We start from the raw sequence: 16,029 nt of genomic DNA, 5'->3' as shown, positions 1-16,029 counted from the left end.
TGGAGGTTTTTTGGCGATCATCTTTTGTTCTTTCTAATGATCAACATCAGTCAGTTGTTGGCAGTTTTCTGAGGTTCAAGAACTTGCCTTCATTGTTACCTTCCTCTAATGCTGCCTAGTGTGAACTGTTTTCTTGTGACTATTTTATAGTTTGTACATTGAGATCAATGTTTTAAATTCATTGGAATATAGATGTTGGTGCGAAGAACACCAGGCGTCTCTGTGCCATGTACTACAACAAGAATCCTGGCTTTGAGGTGATCCATGGCTTGTTGGACCGTGTAATGCAGCTTCTTGAACTGAAACCAGGAAAAGAGAATGGATATTACATTCAGACTGCAGAAGGTGAGCGGTGTTCTTTTTTTTAAAGATTTATTCGAGATATTCAACTTGGATTCAGCATCATCAGCCATTTCCCTTGGTACACTTCACATCCCTACTAATCTGGAGTGTGTCTCTACTGCCCAAAGTCTAGAGTAAAGAGGTTTTGAGACCCAGGGGAAAAACAACAAATCTTTGGCACTCTGCTAGCTGACTGTAATGCAGCATCCCAAAGCATATATAAACAGCAGTAATATAAAGGAGCAGTTAATTTGTTCTGATGGCAGTTTTTGAGGGACGAATTCTGGTCAAGCCCCCACCTTTTTGAGTAACAGCCTGGGATCTTTGACAGACATGGGCCAAAATCCATTGGAATTTGCAGTTGGTAGAGAATGGAAGGTGCCAACCAATCATTACACTTGCCCTTATCCAGATATTTTTAATGGGATTTTGCACTGGAACCTTTGATTAGAAATACATTTCAGTGATGCCCTCTGAAGGGGATCCATGTGAACAGGTCAAGCAGACATGTAGCTCCTTAATCAGTCCGGACCATTAAGGAATTCTTAAAGAGCAATCTCAAGTTTAAATTGGAAAGTTTAACTTAGAGCTTTGAATTCAATGTCAAAACACGCACAGAGGTGAAACAAAGGGAAGGAATGAGAAATGGGATTAAGAGAACATCAGAAAGGGAGTAGGCATTTAGCCCCTTGAGTCTGTTCACCATTCAATAAACTTTTCGCTGATCTCCACACACCCACCTTTGCCCAATACCATTAATGCCTTTGGGTAACAAAAATGGAACAATCTCACATTTAAAATTTACAATTGACCTAGCATCAACTGCCATTTCCAGAAGGGTATTTAAAACTTCTACCACCCTTTACGTGCAGAACTGTTTCCCAGTGTCACTGCTGAAAGGTCTGGCTCGAATGTGAGATAGTCCTCTGGTTTTAAGCAGCAGGAAGTTTCTGTTTACCCAGTCGGTTTCTCTTAATATCTTGAAAACTTCAATCAGTTCACCCTTTGCCTTTCTAAATTTCAGGGATTATGATCCTAGTTTGTTTAATCTCTTGTAATTTCTGGGTGAACCTGTCGTAAACTGTGCTGACGTGATGTCATGTTGACACAGTTTGAAATAGAGGTGGGGGATCGGGGGGTCAGCAATATATGGCGAGAGAGGGTTAATGACAGGAAAATGTATTTAAATCAGGTTCATGCCTGTTGTGGACGTGAGCCTGATTACATCACCAGCAAGAGGCGGCGAAAATCGTAAGCCGCAATCTTGCTGGCGAGATCTGTCCAACGCCCAGTCCAACGCCGGCATCTCCACATCGAGATCTGTGACTTCCAGCTTCCACCATATCTTGAGTCTCTGCCAGCATTCCTGTGGATGGCAAGCGTGGGCTCAAGGTCCCACCCATCAAGTCTCTAAAAATAAGAAAAACCTGAAGGAATTAACTCCACACTTGTAGAAGTTAATTTTCCCTGCCAGAGAGGTTGTTTGGGTGTATTTAAAAATCTGCTTATTCTGGAACAGGTGAGCCATTGCTCGTTTTAGCTTGTTTAGTGGTAATTATAGTAATTCAATGCACTCCATGTGTTTTAATGATGTCTTTGGATGAAATACTGGTATAGCAATGCTCCTGGAGGAGCAGGACAACACAGACAGCGACTTTTTAATTTCTGTGTTTAACTGCACATGTGTGATCACTGAAAGTTACGTCTGATTTACTCATCAATGGCGATGTTACCATTACCTACTTTTTTTTTTACTGCATAATCCAGGCCATAAGACCATAAGACATAGGAGCAGAATTAGGCCATTCGGCCCATCGAGTCTCCTCCACCATTCAATCATGGCTGATATTTTTCTCATCCCCATTTTCCTGCCTTTTCCCCATAACCCCTGATCCCCTTATTACTCAAGAACCCATCCATCTCTGTCTTAAAGACACTCAATGACCTGGCCTCCACAGCCTTCTGCGGCAAAGAATTCCACAGATTCACCACACTCTGGCTGAAGAAATTCCTCCTCATCTCTGTTTTAAAGGATCGTCCCTTTAGCCTGAGATTGTGCCCTCTGGTTCTAGTTTTTCTTACTAGTGGAAACATCCTTTCCACATCCACTCTATCCAGGCCTCGCAGTATCCTGTAAGTTTCAATAAGATCCCTCCTCATCCTTCTAAACTTCGAGTACAGACCCAGAGTCCTCAACCGTTCCTCATACGACAGGCCAAGGTCTTATTTTGAAGGCCATGCATCCCTGACAATGTTGTATTCCCTGAGCACTGTACTAAAGTGTCAGCCTGGATTACGTGCTGAAATCCTGCATTAGGACTTGAATTTGGAATAATCTGACTCAGAAGTGGTAGTGCTGACATTTGCTAAGCCTATATATCCTCTTATCTGTGTTAAGTTGAGAACCTGTTCACTTCATTTTTTAATACCTTTGCCAAATCCCTAATAACAGATAGATAGCAGACTGGTTTAAATGTCAATGGCATTTTGTAGATGATGTTTAGTGTGTGTTTTGAGCCATGATGTAAATGCTAAAGTATATATTTCAATAGACTTTTTGTTAGTTATATACATTTGCATACCTGTTCCACAATACACTACAATGGAAATTTAATGCAGGAACAGTTGGGGAATCTAGATTCAGGTATTTTATTATAATCTGAGAGTTTTTAAATGGCATTTTTTCATTTGACGTTAACTATGTTCAAAAACTTCCCATTGTATCACAATCTGTTTCATTTATAAATGCAAATCAATTCTTTCAATGGCAGATTAGGTTTGCTCTTAATGTGTTAGGAGACTGAAAGATGTCGATCAGAAGCAGTCTGTAATCCCAAGAGATTTTCTTTCCACCACCAGCAAACTAGTATACGTAATCCTAAAATTACTCAATATGCGCTCTGCCCGATTGGGGAACAGTACACTGTCCCAGCATTTTTAGCTCTTGAAAAAAAATTTTTTTTAAATACCCCCTGGAACTGTATACTGCAGTTTTTAAAACGCACCCACAAATAAAACTATTGTTACATTTATGGAAATTTATTACATAATCAGAAGTACCATGCAGCTAATAGATGATTTCACAATGGTTCAGGGTGTCCAATGTGTGTAACTCATGAATTCCTTGCTTTGAGAAGAGCTTGATCGTTTCCTTTATTTTAAATACTACTTCTTGCACATTTCCTGTCTATGGTACGTTGATTGAAGTAACGTAAATTGGTCAACAAGTAGCTCTGTTAATATCTGTTTAAATCTCTCAATCTTATTGTTTCATTAAACTTGAACCAGAAGAATGTGAAGTGGCTGTAGTGGAGAGTACAGTAGGACAACAAACTGCCAGCAATGCCTATTTATTGAAAACTTAAATGGTATGTTGCAGTTTGTGAAACTTGCTCTGCTGATTGTCCTGTTTTATACAAATGCAGGAAAACATACATTCATTACATGACATAGACCAAAAAGAGTGCTCCTGCTTTCACATAATAGTCACATCGCAAGTTGAACAAAGATTAGAGTCTTGTGATCAAGTCATGTGGTATGAAAATGTAGAATCGCTGGAGGGAAGGGGAGAAGGAGTCAGCTGCAACAGGCTGTCATTGTATTTATTTGCACCTATCGCAGTTAGTTCTTTCTTGTATGCAAAATACATTTAAGATATTATAATGATGTCATAACATACTGTATAAATGCGAGTTAATTTGTTTATTCTTCTCAATCCTGAGTTGTTGAGAAAAACTTACCAGTCCAACTACAACTTTTCGACAACAGTGTTACAATACCGTGGTTTCAATACCCAGAGCAGTCTGGACTATTTTAAGAAAGTGAGAGATAAATGAAAATCCGGCAGTGCCGTGTTGTGCAGCACAGATTTTCAGGCTAACACAGTTAGGTCCATTAAGCGTTCAAATTTTCTTTCATTGTCCAGCACATATAAGGAATTCAATCACAGCTCTTTGAAAGTCCCAGTTGCCCTTATAGTAAGTGACCTTGTTTTCCAAAAACACAAAAACGTATCTGGTGTTTTCACTGTCTGCTTTGTGTGGGAAGAAACAGAGCAAACTTGCTTTTATCTGGTGCTTTTCATATTCTCTGATCTCACAGCATTTTTACAAGCAATGAATTATTTTTGAGGTCAGTTAATTCAGCATACAACGCAGAGGTTAAAGCGAGGTCCTTCATTGTATTACATTCCACTGTAAATTTACCAACTGAATGAATCTGTGAGTAGGCCATTCTATAACTAACTGCATATACATTATTTTTAATTTGTTCATTCCACAGGTTCTACATTTGATGGATTAGTGGGATTAATTAACTTACTTGGAGGAACTTCAGACAATTTATTTTGTATTCATATGGTACCAATTCTCAACAGAAGTTTCATTTACATTTACTCAGGAATATTTCTGACATCCTAACCATTTTTGGGGATATATATATATATAACTCGCAGGGCCACCTCCATCCAAACCAGAAAACACTGTCACATTGAGTGCAGGGCAGAAGTGAAGTTTAAACAAGAGACGGAAGAAAGTGAAGACAGTTCTAGATTATTACCGTTGCAGGATTTAGATTGTACTCGGGAAAATCAGGAAAATGGAAAAGCCTTAGAGTAGGAACAGATAAATGTTACCAGGATGTTACCAGGGATGAGAGACTTCAGATATGAGGAGTGGTTGGTAAAGTTAGGACTGCTATCCTTTGAACGGAGAAGGTGTAAAGTAACTAAACAGATTTTTACAATGTTGAGGGGGTTTGAAGGAGTCGATAGAGAAGATCGATTTCTTCTTGTGAGCGGGTCACTGACCAAAGGTCAAAGATTTAAAATTATTAGCTAGAGAGAAGATGAAGAGAAATTCTTTTCACTCGGAGAGCTGGAACGCTATCTGACTAATTGCATAAATGATCTTAAAAATTGGGTTGGATGGGTACTTAATGATTAACTTACAGAGTTACGGACAAAAGACAGGGGTTTATTTTATTATTAGTCACAAGTAGGCTTACATTAATACGGCAATGAAGTTACTAGCACGATTGCTCTTTCAAATAGCCAGCAAGAGCATGACACCCGGGCGGCCTCTTTCTATGCTGCAAGTTTCAATGATGGAATGAATAGCTTTTACAAATGGGCGGGATAATCATAGCACAGCTGTGCAGTGATGCATGAGGAAATGTAATTGTGCCATCGTGGATTTTCCACCATAGTTAAACATTCTACCATTTGCCATGCAGAATTGTGCCAATAAGTTTTGCTACAAATCACCTCTGGTTTGAGTAAAATCCTTCATTTAATGAAGGCTCTCCTAAAGATGCTGCAGCCTTTAATTGTTCTTCTATATGCCGTGACTTGTTATGTCACTTGCAGAGCAATGCAAACCCTTCATTTTTTGCCCTTGTAAAATACATTTTCTCATAATGCCACTAAATTCTGGCCTTTTATATCCATCTGTGAAACACCTGTGCAGGGGTATAGATGACTGGAATTAGGGATGAAATTGTTGAGTGCCATTTGCCTTTCTGGCGATTGTGTGTGAAAAATGATCCTCACTCAGGCTGCACAAAATGCAACAGAGATGCAGTAGGTGGCCATTCTGAGTAATATTGTATCATCAAGAGATTTGGTGATCCTGTTAAAGCTTGGATATGGAACAGAAGCATTAGCAAACAGGCGTAGCAGAGCAGACAGTGCATGAGTCAGACGTCTGGTCTAGTTACCATCTCCAGGGACCAGGAGGGAGGGTTAGTCCATTATGTGTAGAATGGAGAGGTGTAATAGTGTTATAACATAATTATCATTCACTGTGCAACCTCACTGAAATTTTCCTTCAGAGTATAGAACGTGATTTTATAATCTAGGTTATTAGTGCCATGGGGTGCTATTAAATCATAATAAGTGATTAAGTGGATTGTCTCAAGTTATTTTGGCTGGAATGAGGGAATTGTAAGGAAGATCATTCCTTCATATTTTATGAATTGCTTATGAAAACCAACATCTTTGTATTTACTGGGGCAAGGCTGAGTTACAGAGCAGGAATCTGTTCCAAGAATATGTTACATCCAAGTCTATATCGGCTTATCTTTCTTCAGTGTGTTCTTCCTCCTTGCAAGTACAGTACCAACTGCAGTAAAACGTTTGCTTTGTACTGTTATGATCTCAGTAGAGGTCAGTAACATTTTTTCAGAAATCCAAAAACTTGGGTATTTACTGAAAAAAACGAAGCCACAAAAGAATTAAAACAAAATAATTTTGCCACCCAAAAAACAAAAAAACATGAATACTAACAACTGTGCTCTATCTAAAATAGTCGGTTACATTAAAGATATTAAAAGTACAAAGTACGCAGTTACTTAGACTCTAAACTGAACTTCTTCGCTCAAATTTCCTTCCAAACCCAAACACTCCAAAACTCAAGTCAGATAGTTATTAGAAATTAGAAGATTAAACACTTGGTCTGGGCATTGCTTCAAAGATTAATATCAGGGTTGAGATTTTTGGACCTTTCACTTACTCCCGGCAAAGATGTCCCTTTAAACCTCCTCCAACAATCCCATACTTGTTGACTCCTAGTTCAATACAGCCACTGCTAATGCCTTTACCATAGCTACTTTGGGTCAGAACTTCCCTGGTTCTAATATTCTTTAACTTTGGAGTCTTATAACTAGAATGCTCTCTTCACATCTTGGCTATCCCAGACGTCCATAACTCACTGTTACTAGAGCCTGTCAGTTTTCAAGGTTTCTAAAACTCTTTCAGCCAACGCACAGGATTTCAACTGAATCCTGCTGGAAAGAAATGTTCCCTGCAGCCGACATTTTCTAAACTAAACCCAAACTGTTTGAACTCAGAACCACACCCAGGAACCTACTCACCCCTATAATTAACTTCTGGTTGACTTCTTTCTTTTCTGTTTCTACTTTTCGGATCTCCCGGGCAGCTCAGTTACACGATCAGTTACAGGAAGCAAGCTACAATTTAGGAGAACTCAGCTTTCAGAGAAACTAGTTCTTATAGGGACCATCAGCCCAACATAAAACATGTTTTTCCTCAAAAGCACATGAACTAGCACCATATGTTTTGTCAAAGTAGAATTTCAGTTAACTTGCTTTCATTGAAGTGCATTAGAAGAACATCCCTGTGATGGATTGTAAAGGAGAAAATCCAAGCTCTGATTGTAGAATTGGTTGATGGTTCCCACTCTTGGTTTACACAGAGCAGGGGGTCTACAGTGTTAGGCTACATGCGCCAGTTAGCCACATATCATGGTGCTTCCTGCACAACCTGTAACCATTGACAACAAATCACCAAATCATGGAATACCCTTGTCTAGCACGTTAAACTTTCCGTTATTTGGAAATGTATTTTTAAAAATAGCTTCTTTTTAGATGTAAGACTTGTTCCATATTCTCATTTAATTACTCAATTAATTTTTTAACAGAAAGATTTATGTTTTCAAGTTGATTTCTAAGTTTTTCACAATCTACAATCAATGTGATAATTTAGGAATTATCCACTTGTGAGACAGCTTTTAAAACTTAAGAAGGTGGTGAAGAAGGCATATGGCATGCTTGCCTTTATAGGACGGGGCATAGAGTATAAGAGTTGGGGTCTGATGTTGCAGATGTATAGAACGTTGGTTCGGCCGCATTTGGAATACTGCGTCCAGTTCTGGTCGCCACACTACCAGAAGGACGTGGAGGCTTTGGAGAGAGTACAGAGGAGGTTTACCAGGATGTTGCCTGGTATGGAGGGGCTTGGTTATGAGGAGAGATTGGGGAAACTGGGGTTGTTCTCCTTGGAAAGACGGAGGATGAGGGGAGACTTAATAGAGGTGTATAAAATTATGAAAGGCATAGATAGGGTGAACGGTGGGAAGCTTTTCCCCGGGTCGGTGGTGACGTTCACGAGGGGTCATAGGTTCAAGGTGAAGGGGGGGAGGTTTAACACAGATATCAGAAGGACATATTTTACACAGAGGGTGGTGGGGGCCTGGAATGTGTTGCCGGGCAAGGTGGTGGAGGCGGACACACTGGGAACGTTTAAGACTTATCTAGACAGCTATATGAACGGAGTGGGAATGGAGGGATACAAAAGAGTGGTCTAGTTTGGACCAGGGAGCGGCGCGGGCTAATTGTTCCTTGTTTCTCGTTTCAAGGCTTCATTCTATGATCTGCCAGTACAGAGCGAGACTGCGGATAGTTGGGAACCTGTCTCGGGGGCAGGGAATTCATATGGTGTTCGTGGAAGTGGAAATGACTAGGGTTGGGAAGCATTTTCCGATCAGGGCCGGTGTGATCTCCTGGACTCGTTTCGATCGCCTCAGGGGGTCGGAGAGGAATTTCCCAGATTTTTTTTTTCCCCATATTGGCCCTGGGGTTTTCACTCTGGGTTTTTGCCTCTCCCTGGAGATCACATGGTCTGGAATGGGGGGGTGGGGGTGAGTTAATAGGTTGTGATGAACAAAGCATCGTAGCTGTGAGGGACAGCTCGGTGGATAGGATATTGGTATGTAGATAGGCTGGAAAATTGGGCGGGGATCCTGGATTCAGGATTCAATCCTGGACCAGGGAGCGGCGCGGGCTTGGAGGACCGAAGGGCCTGTTCCTGTGCTGTATTGTTCTTTGTTCTCTTGTTCTCTTTGTTCTCATGGAAAGGCAAATGATGCCTCAAAAATGTCACTGGGATATGGTGAACCTGATAGCTTGTGGCCACAAAAATGGACTGTGGCCCATGGTTGGACACCCTGATCTAAAGGATGCTCTTGCTGTTTTCAAATGCATTGTGTTTTAAAGGGGGAAACTGCCTCTGGATGTAGTGCTCAATCATCCCCATTACCATGGGCATAGAAATACTATTCAACGTTTTTGCGGAGATATCTTAGTCCAATATATCTACGGTGTGCGTAATACAATTTGTATTGCAGGTAGGAGACTGCTACAACACAATTAATCCTTAAAGGATTTCAGATGGCTGTTGACTCTTGAAAACAAAGCAGGAAAGCTTTGAGAAGCCTCTGAACCCCAAGATGGCTTTTAACATGTTCTTGCATATTTTAGAAATGTGCACTGAAGTATTTGATTTTCCACAGAGCATTGGTAATTTAATGGTCATTCATTCAGAATAGTGATACAATTCAAAGGCTGTTAAGACTTAGGGCATTTAAAAAAAATACCTCAAGCAGTTTATTGATACAGCATGAACCTTGAGTGTATAACAGCAATACACACGGTAACACAGTCATTTTTTAGTTACTTTCTTGGAAGTAATTACTTGGGCCAGAGTTTCCGATAGGTCATGTTTCATTCAAAATGAACCAAATAACACAAAAGATCGAGGAATTTCCAGCGCCAGCTATGTCCAGTGCAAATTGAGTTTAATCATCTTTTGCACTAGTTTAAAAATGCTGCGCTAGAAGTTGATCCAGACTCCAGATTGAATTGATCAACATTGTGTGTTTCTACTAATTTGCAGACTTTTCATCCATTTGCAGACCTTTCAGGAGACTCTTAAAATTAAGCATTTTTAGTTGCAAGGGCATTGATATGCATGTTTTAAAAAAACTTTTATTTTTAGAAATTAATTAAATAACTGACTACACCAGTAAATGATGTTGTATAGATTTTCAAAATCCTTTTCAATGATCTGAAATAGCATGCCGGATCAGACATGTTGCTTAAAAGTTATTATTTTTTGTCATGAGCCTATTTTCAAGTGTCTCAATCAAATTACACGAAGTTACCACTCTTAAATATATTAAGGAATATTTTTCAATGCAGAAATTTTTAAAAAATCTTCCAGTTCGCTGCTCGAGTACCTCAGTTCATGAAAGACTTTCAGTAATATAAAAATAAGTCTGTGTGCAAACTTGAGTAAAACAATTCACTTTGCAAAACAAATGCAGTTTATGTCTAGTTCAGTGACTGTGGCCAAAGTGGAAATTGTTGGCCTTGACGATTTACATTTGGTACTTTTTTAATCTTTCCAAGTGAAGTTCTGCATCATGTAACAGTAAGAGGAAATAAAATAGAGTTACAATGGGGCAACTGATTACGTTTTTTAAATAAGTTGGGCTGAATCTTTCCAAAAAATGTCAAAGTGTCGGGGTCTGACTGAAAACTGGCGTGTTTCTCTCCAGAGAAACAGGCAGGCTTTCTCTTCGCGTCAGATCTTCTGGCACTTTGTCAAAATAAAACAGGTCTTTCATACCGTCATGTTGAAGGGCAGGGCCTAAACGCGCCAACAAAATAATCTCCTCCCACCCTATCACGGAGGTTTTGAGTCTGTCCCCACATCCCCACCACCCCCCCCCCCCCCCCCCCCCCGCCACCGCCCACCCCCGACCCCATTGCCAAATTGGAAATTGGGGATTAATTTTAACTAGAGCATAATATTTATTTTGTGACAAACCACCAATACGTATTGGCCACACATACATTGATCATTGTGAATTGGAGATCTTGGATCTTCTGTTTCTCTGTGCTTTCAAAATATTGGCTGACATTTTGATTATGCTGGAATTATGCAATATCTTCCCTCCAGTAATTTCTCTTGGTAAAAAATGCATTGAGGAGCAACTCAGAGTGATGGAACTGAAATTGTCAAATTCAATAATGATCAATAGTAACTTCACTGTCTTCATTCTCATTGTTTCTCCCTTCCTAATCCAACAAAAGATAATGAAAGCCAGATTGCTGTGTTTTGATTGAATTCACGCAAACATAGAAAATATGCACACTTCTTATAGTATTTTAGATATGTGGGGGTAAATCATGTGGCCATGCCTGCCGCGGAAATCGTCATGGGCGGGATGGACAATTTCATGGACCATTGAAAGAGCTATTGACCTCGGGTGGAAATTTCCAGTTCCAGGATGGGAATTTCCAGTCCCGGGGCTGGAAAATCTCACCCATTGTTTTAAAAATCTGCCATAGCACAACTAATCTCAGTTAAATACATTTCTAAGCATTGTTATGAAACTCTGCTGATATGTGCGTGAATGCTGCAACCTGAAACACTGGTTTCCCATGTTGTATTGCCTTTTGGATATTAGTGAGAAACGTTTGCAAGAACAGTGAAAACTTAGGCCTCTCTTTTGTTGAGTAACAATTGAAGAGTATTTATTAAAGTGGAAGAAAGATAATAAAACACTATAAAGAACAATCTTGTACTTCAGCAAATTAACTTAATCCTTCAAAGACTGAAAACCCAAAAGTATCTGTTTTCCCTGTAATCCTAAACTGTTGAGACCCCCGTTTCCCAGACAACAACTATAAACCTATTGGTCAAATCCAGCTGGTGATTACCACACTGTTCAACTTAAGTGACCAGGACCTGGGAATGGTCATTGGTTCAGCAAAGAAGGTGATCTACAAAAGGTCGTGAATGTAGCCCAATCCATCACGCAAACCAGCCTCCCATCCATTGATTCTGTCTACACTTCCCACTGCCTTGGCAAAGCAGCCAGCATAATTAAGGACCCCACGCACCCAGGACATTCTCTCTTCCACCTTCTTCTATCGGGAAAAAGATACAACAGTCTGAGGTCACGAACCAACCAACTCAAGAACAGCTTCTTCCCTGCTCCATCAGACTTTTGAATGGACCTACCTCGCATTAAGTTGATCTTCCTCTACACCCTAGCTATGACTGTAACACTACATTCTGCACTCTCTCCTTTCCTTCTCTGTGAACGGTATGCTTTTCTGTATAGTGCACAGGAAACAATACTTTTCACTGTATACTAATACATGTAACAATAATAAATCAAATCAAATCAAAAATCTTTTGCACAAACTGGCTTTTGCCTTCTGCATTTCCTCTCTAACCGGGTTGTTTACTGAGCATGGCTGCCTTTCTCCTCTGCTCTTATTCTGCCTTCAACCCTAATCTCTGGCTGAACTGGTTCCTGGGGATGGCTGCCTCTCTCTCTCTTGCTGCAGCTGCCTCTTCAACACCTGTGTCTAAACTGTTTCCTAGCTCACGGCATTCTGACTAATTGTTTAAAGTTTATTTATTAGTGTCACAAGTAGGCTCACATTACACTGCAATGAAGTTACTGTGAAAATCACAGAATCGCTACACTGTTCGGGTATACCGAAGGAGAATTTAGCATGGCCAATGCACCTAACCAGCACATCTTTCGGACTGTGGGAGGAACCTGGAGGAAACCCACCCTGACACAGGGAGAACATTCAGACTCTGACAGTGACCCAAGCCAGGAATCGATTCCACGTCCCTGGCACTGTGAGGCAGCAATGCTAACCACTGTGCTACCCTGCCAATTGCAAAGAACACTCTGTTCCCTGTTCTTTCCTTTCTCTTAGTTGCTGCCTAGACCTGGTTTACAAAATACATGGCAGTTTGATTTTACTTGTGCAAAAATAAAATCATTTTTAATAGCATCCTATCATTTTGTGACAGGGTCCAAGGATAAAAGTCATTATACCAATCCACTTTCCAGTATCTCAGGAATACACAATCGAAACAAGATATAGAAATCTGATGAGCCCAATCACCTGCATTTTAGGGTTTTAAAAGGGATCACACCACAGTGATAGTGGGCATAATGGATTTGACCTTCTAGAATTCCCTAGATTCTAGAACATTCCCCGTGGCTGGGATGCTCCATTCCCGCTGCAGTGGATGGGGTTTTGGCTGAGTGCCAGATTCTCCATTCTCGGTGTTAGCAGGGATGGGGTGAACGAGACCGGACAGTGCCGCTCAACGTATCTGTTTTCTGCCAATGCAAATCTAGGTGGCAAAGTAAGCTTGAAGCGGCCATGAGGAGGCTGCAATAGAAGATGGATAGGTAAGTAATTGGGCAAGAGTATGGCAGATTGAATATAAAGTATGGAAATGTGAAATTATCCATGTTGGAAGGAGAAATAGTAAAGCAGGAATTTTTATTTAAATAGTGAGAGATTGGGAAATGTTACTAGTGGGTAGGGACTTCAGTGTCCATGTATGTGAATCATCGCTAATAGGCAGGTACAGGAAACATTTGGGAAAACAAATAGCATGTTAGCCTTTATTACAATGGTATTGATGGAGATGTTACTGCAATTGTGTAAAGCCACGGTGAGATCAGATCTGGAGTATGTGCACAGTTTTGGTCCCAGATCAAAGGAAAAATATACTTGGCTTGGAAGGAGGGCCATGAAGGTCTCGAGACAGATTCTGGGACGAGGGGATTGTTCTGTGACGAGAGACTTGAATGAGCAAAAGCCTGTGTTTCCTAGAGTTCAGAAGAATGAAAGAGGCTTCATATAAAATTTATAAGAGGCTTGATACAGTAGACGCTGAGAGGGTGTTTCCCCTTGCTGCAGGGGGGCCTAGAACTTCAATCTACAGTCTCAGAGTAAGGGATTGGAAAAGTGTCTTCATTCAAGAGGTTGTGGGTCCTTGAAATTCTCTGCCCGAGGGTGCTATGTGTGCTCAGTCTTTGAGTATATTTAAGGCAGAGAAAGCTAGATTTATAGATGCTAAGATAATTAAGGGACACTGGGATAGTGCAGGAAGGTGGAACGTTGAGATAGAAGTTGAGTAATGATCATTTTTGAAGGGCCGACTAGCCTACTCCTATTTTTTTTTCTTTTATTCTAGTGTGATTACTCACAAATGAATATATGGTTATTTGGTAGTACAGAACTTGAGCATTGCTGAAAAAAATGACACATCAAAGCCATTTGTTTTGCACTCATTAGAACGCTTTGAATCTTATTTATCTTTGCAAAGTGTCCAAAAAGCTTTGACATGTCTCATTTTTTCAGCAATACTACATGAATATATTCTGTTTATGTCATTTGTTAAAAATGTTTTTAACAAATCGGATAGAGGTTTCCAGCAGTCTTTAATGGCACACGATTATTTTGTGGTTAATATCTAGTGCTGCTGTAGGCCGTGTGAGTGCTGCTTGAAATGAAATGGAATGTGGGTTTAGAATACTTGTTCTCAAATGTTCTTGTTAAAAAAAATGTTATAGTAATTGGAAGGTGACATGATCTCCCCGTTTTAAAAAAGTGGAAATTATATCAATATTTATGCTATGCGATAGCTGAGCTTTGAACTTGTAAAAATAAATATGTATTCAATTGAAAAGCTGAGTGAAAGCAGAGGAGTGTGGCCTGCAGAGAGTGTGTTGTTATTTAAACACAACACTTGAGTTTTTCACAGAAATATAATTGATGGAATGAAGAAGTTTCAGTTCAAATGTTAAGGTGTGTATTTACTGTAAGTATGAATAGAAACCAGCTGTCAAATGTAGATATTTCATGGTGAATTTACAACATGAGATTTTTCTCCTTTTATTCGCTGCGTAGTACAGTCACTCCCTGCTCTCTCTCAAACAGAAATGAAGCTGTTTCCAGGAAAGCTAGGAATTCAGTGGATATGTTGATTGTCACTTTGGCACTCATAGCATGTAAGGAGAGAAGAAGTGCCAACTGGACTGCTTAGACCAAATGGCCCAGTTCTGTCTGGAAATTTGATGTAATTCTATGATGCAGAAAAATGGCTGGGAGAGTGGGGTGGGGGTAGGGTTGGTGGTGGCAGTGGCGGGCAAGTTAAGTTGATTAGTGCAAATATAATTCAATAGTTGGCAACTGCAGACCTACAGTTAACAGCACCATTTATCCAGATTTAGGAAGGCAATGGCAGGAGAAATTGCTGCAGGCATACGTACACAGGTTTTCACCTGATGGATTCTGTGTCTGGATCTGTCGTTTGGCACCTTTGTTAGTTGTGTTCTTTGATGTCGTAGAGCATAGAGGTAGCGCTTAACCTAAAAGGATTAAGCCACCTGAGAGGCTTTCCACCTGTGCAGTTCAGATACTAAAGCAGCTTCTGGTGTCTTCCTGTGGAAAGCTTTTAATAAATACTTGGGATAGGGTGAAGAATTGATCTGCCTGTTAATTTTAAGCTGCTTATGCAAGATGTAGGTTTCAGGTGTTTGTTTTTAAGTTAGAAAAGATACCCTTACTGTATGGAATCTTTCAGTGTGGTTTCTAGCAGGGTATGTGCTCCATTTTATCACTTGTGTGCTTATGGCTTGAACTATTTTATTTAAACTTTCATTTTGCTGCATCCAAAATGGAAAAAAGCCAAATAGGGTTATTGGACATGGTGCCATTTTATCAAACTATAACTGTCCTTGAAAGTGTCTAGCACCAGGAATGAAGCCAGGCTTTATTTGTTGGTTTGTAAGTTCAGTGGCATAGTGGTTAGCACTGCTGCCTCACAGCGCCAGGGATCCGGGCTCGATTCTCGGCTTGGGTCTGTGTGGAGTCTGCACGTTTTCCCTCTGTGTGGGTTTCTTCTGGGTGCTCCGGTTTCCTTCCCCAGTCCAAAAATGTGCAGGTTAGGTGGATTGGCCATGCTAAATTGCCCCTTAGTGTCAGGGAGACTAGCTGGGGTAAATACATGGAGTTATGGGGGATAGGGCCTGGGTGGGATTGTGGTCAGTGAAGATTTGATGGGCTGAATGGCCTCCTTCTGCAATGTAGAATTCTATGATCCTAAGTTTGCAAAGGGCATTGCACTGTTTCATCCAATTGATGTAATATGCAACTTGTCGATTGTTCTCTGTTAAATTAGAATATTAGTTTGGAAAAATGCTGTTTCCTGTCATTTACAAAAGGATTTATACATGTAAAAGCTGCTTGAACCCAGTGGTGGTGTAGACTTATGTTATC

The 16,029-nt window shown here is 40.3% G+C and overlaps 1 protein-coding gene across 1 annotated transcript in view; it reads left to right on the top strand.

Moving 5' to 3' along the window:
* Positions 1 to 16,029, top strand: part of farsb (phenylalanyl-tRNA synthetase subunit beta) — a 66,091-nt gene that overhangs the window by 44,589 nt on the left and 5,473 nt on the right. Inside the window, exon 16 of the mRNA XM_078208811.1 lies at positions 193 to 345. Within this exon, the coding sequence (XP_078064937.1) occupies positions 193 to 345 (153 nt within the window). The remainder of the gene's footprint in view (positions 1 to 192; positions 346 to 16,029) is intronic.

This window comes from Mustelus asterias, chromosome 3, assembly GCF_964213995.1.
Source record: "Mustelus asterias chromosome 3, sMusAst1.hap1.1, whole genome shotgun sequence".
Lineage (NCBI taxonomy): Eukaryota > Metazoa > Chordata > Chondrichthyes > Carcharhiniformes > Triakidae > Mustelus > Mustelus asterias.
Note: the sequence above shows the minus strand (reverse complement) of the source record. Positions and strands in the feature narration are given on the sequence as shown.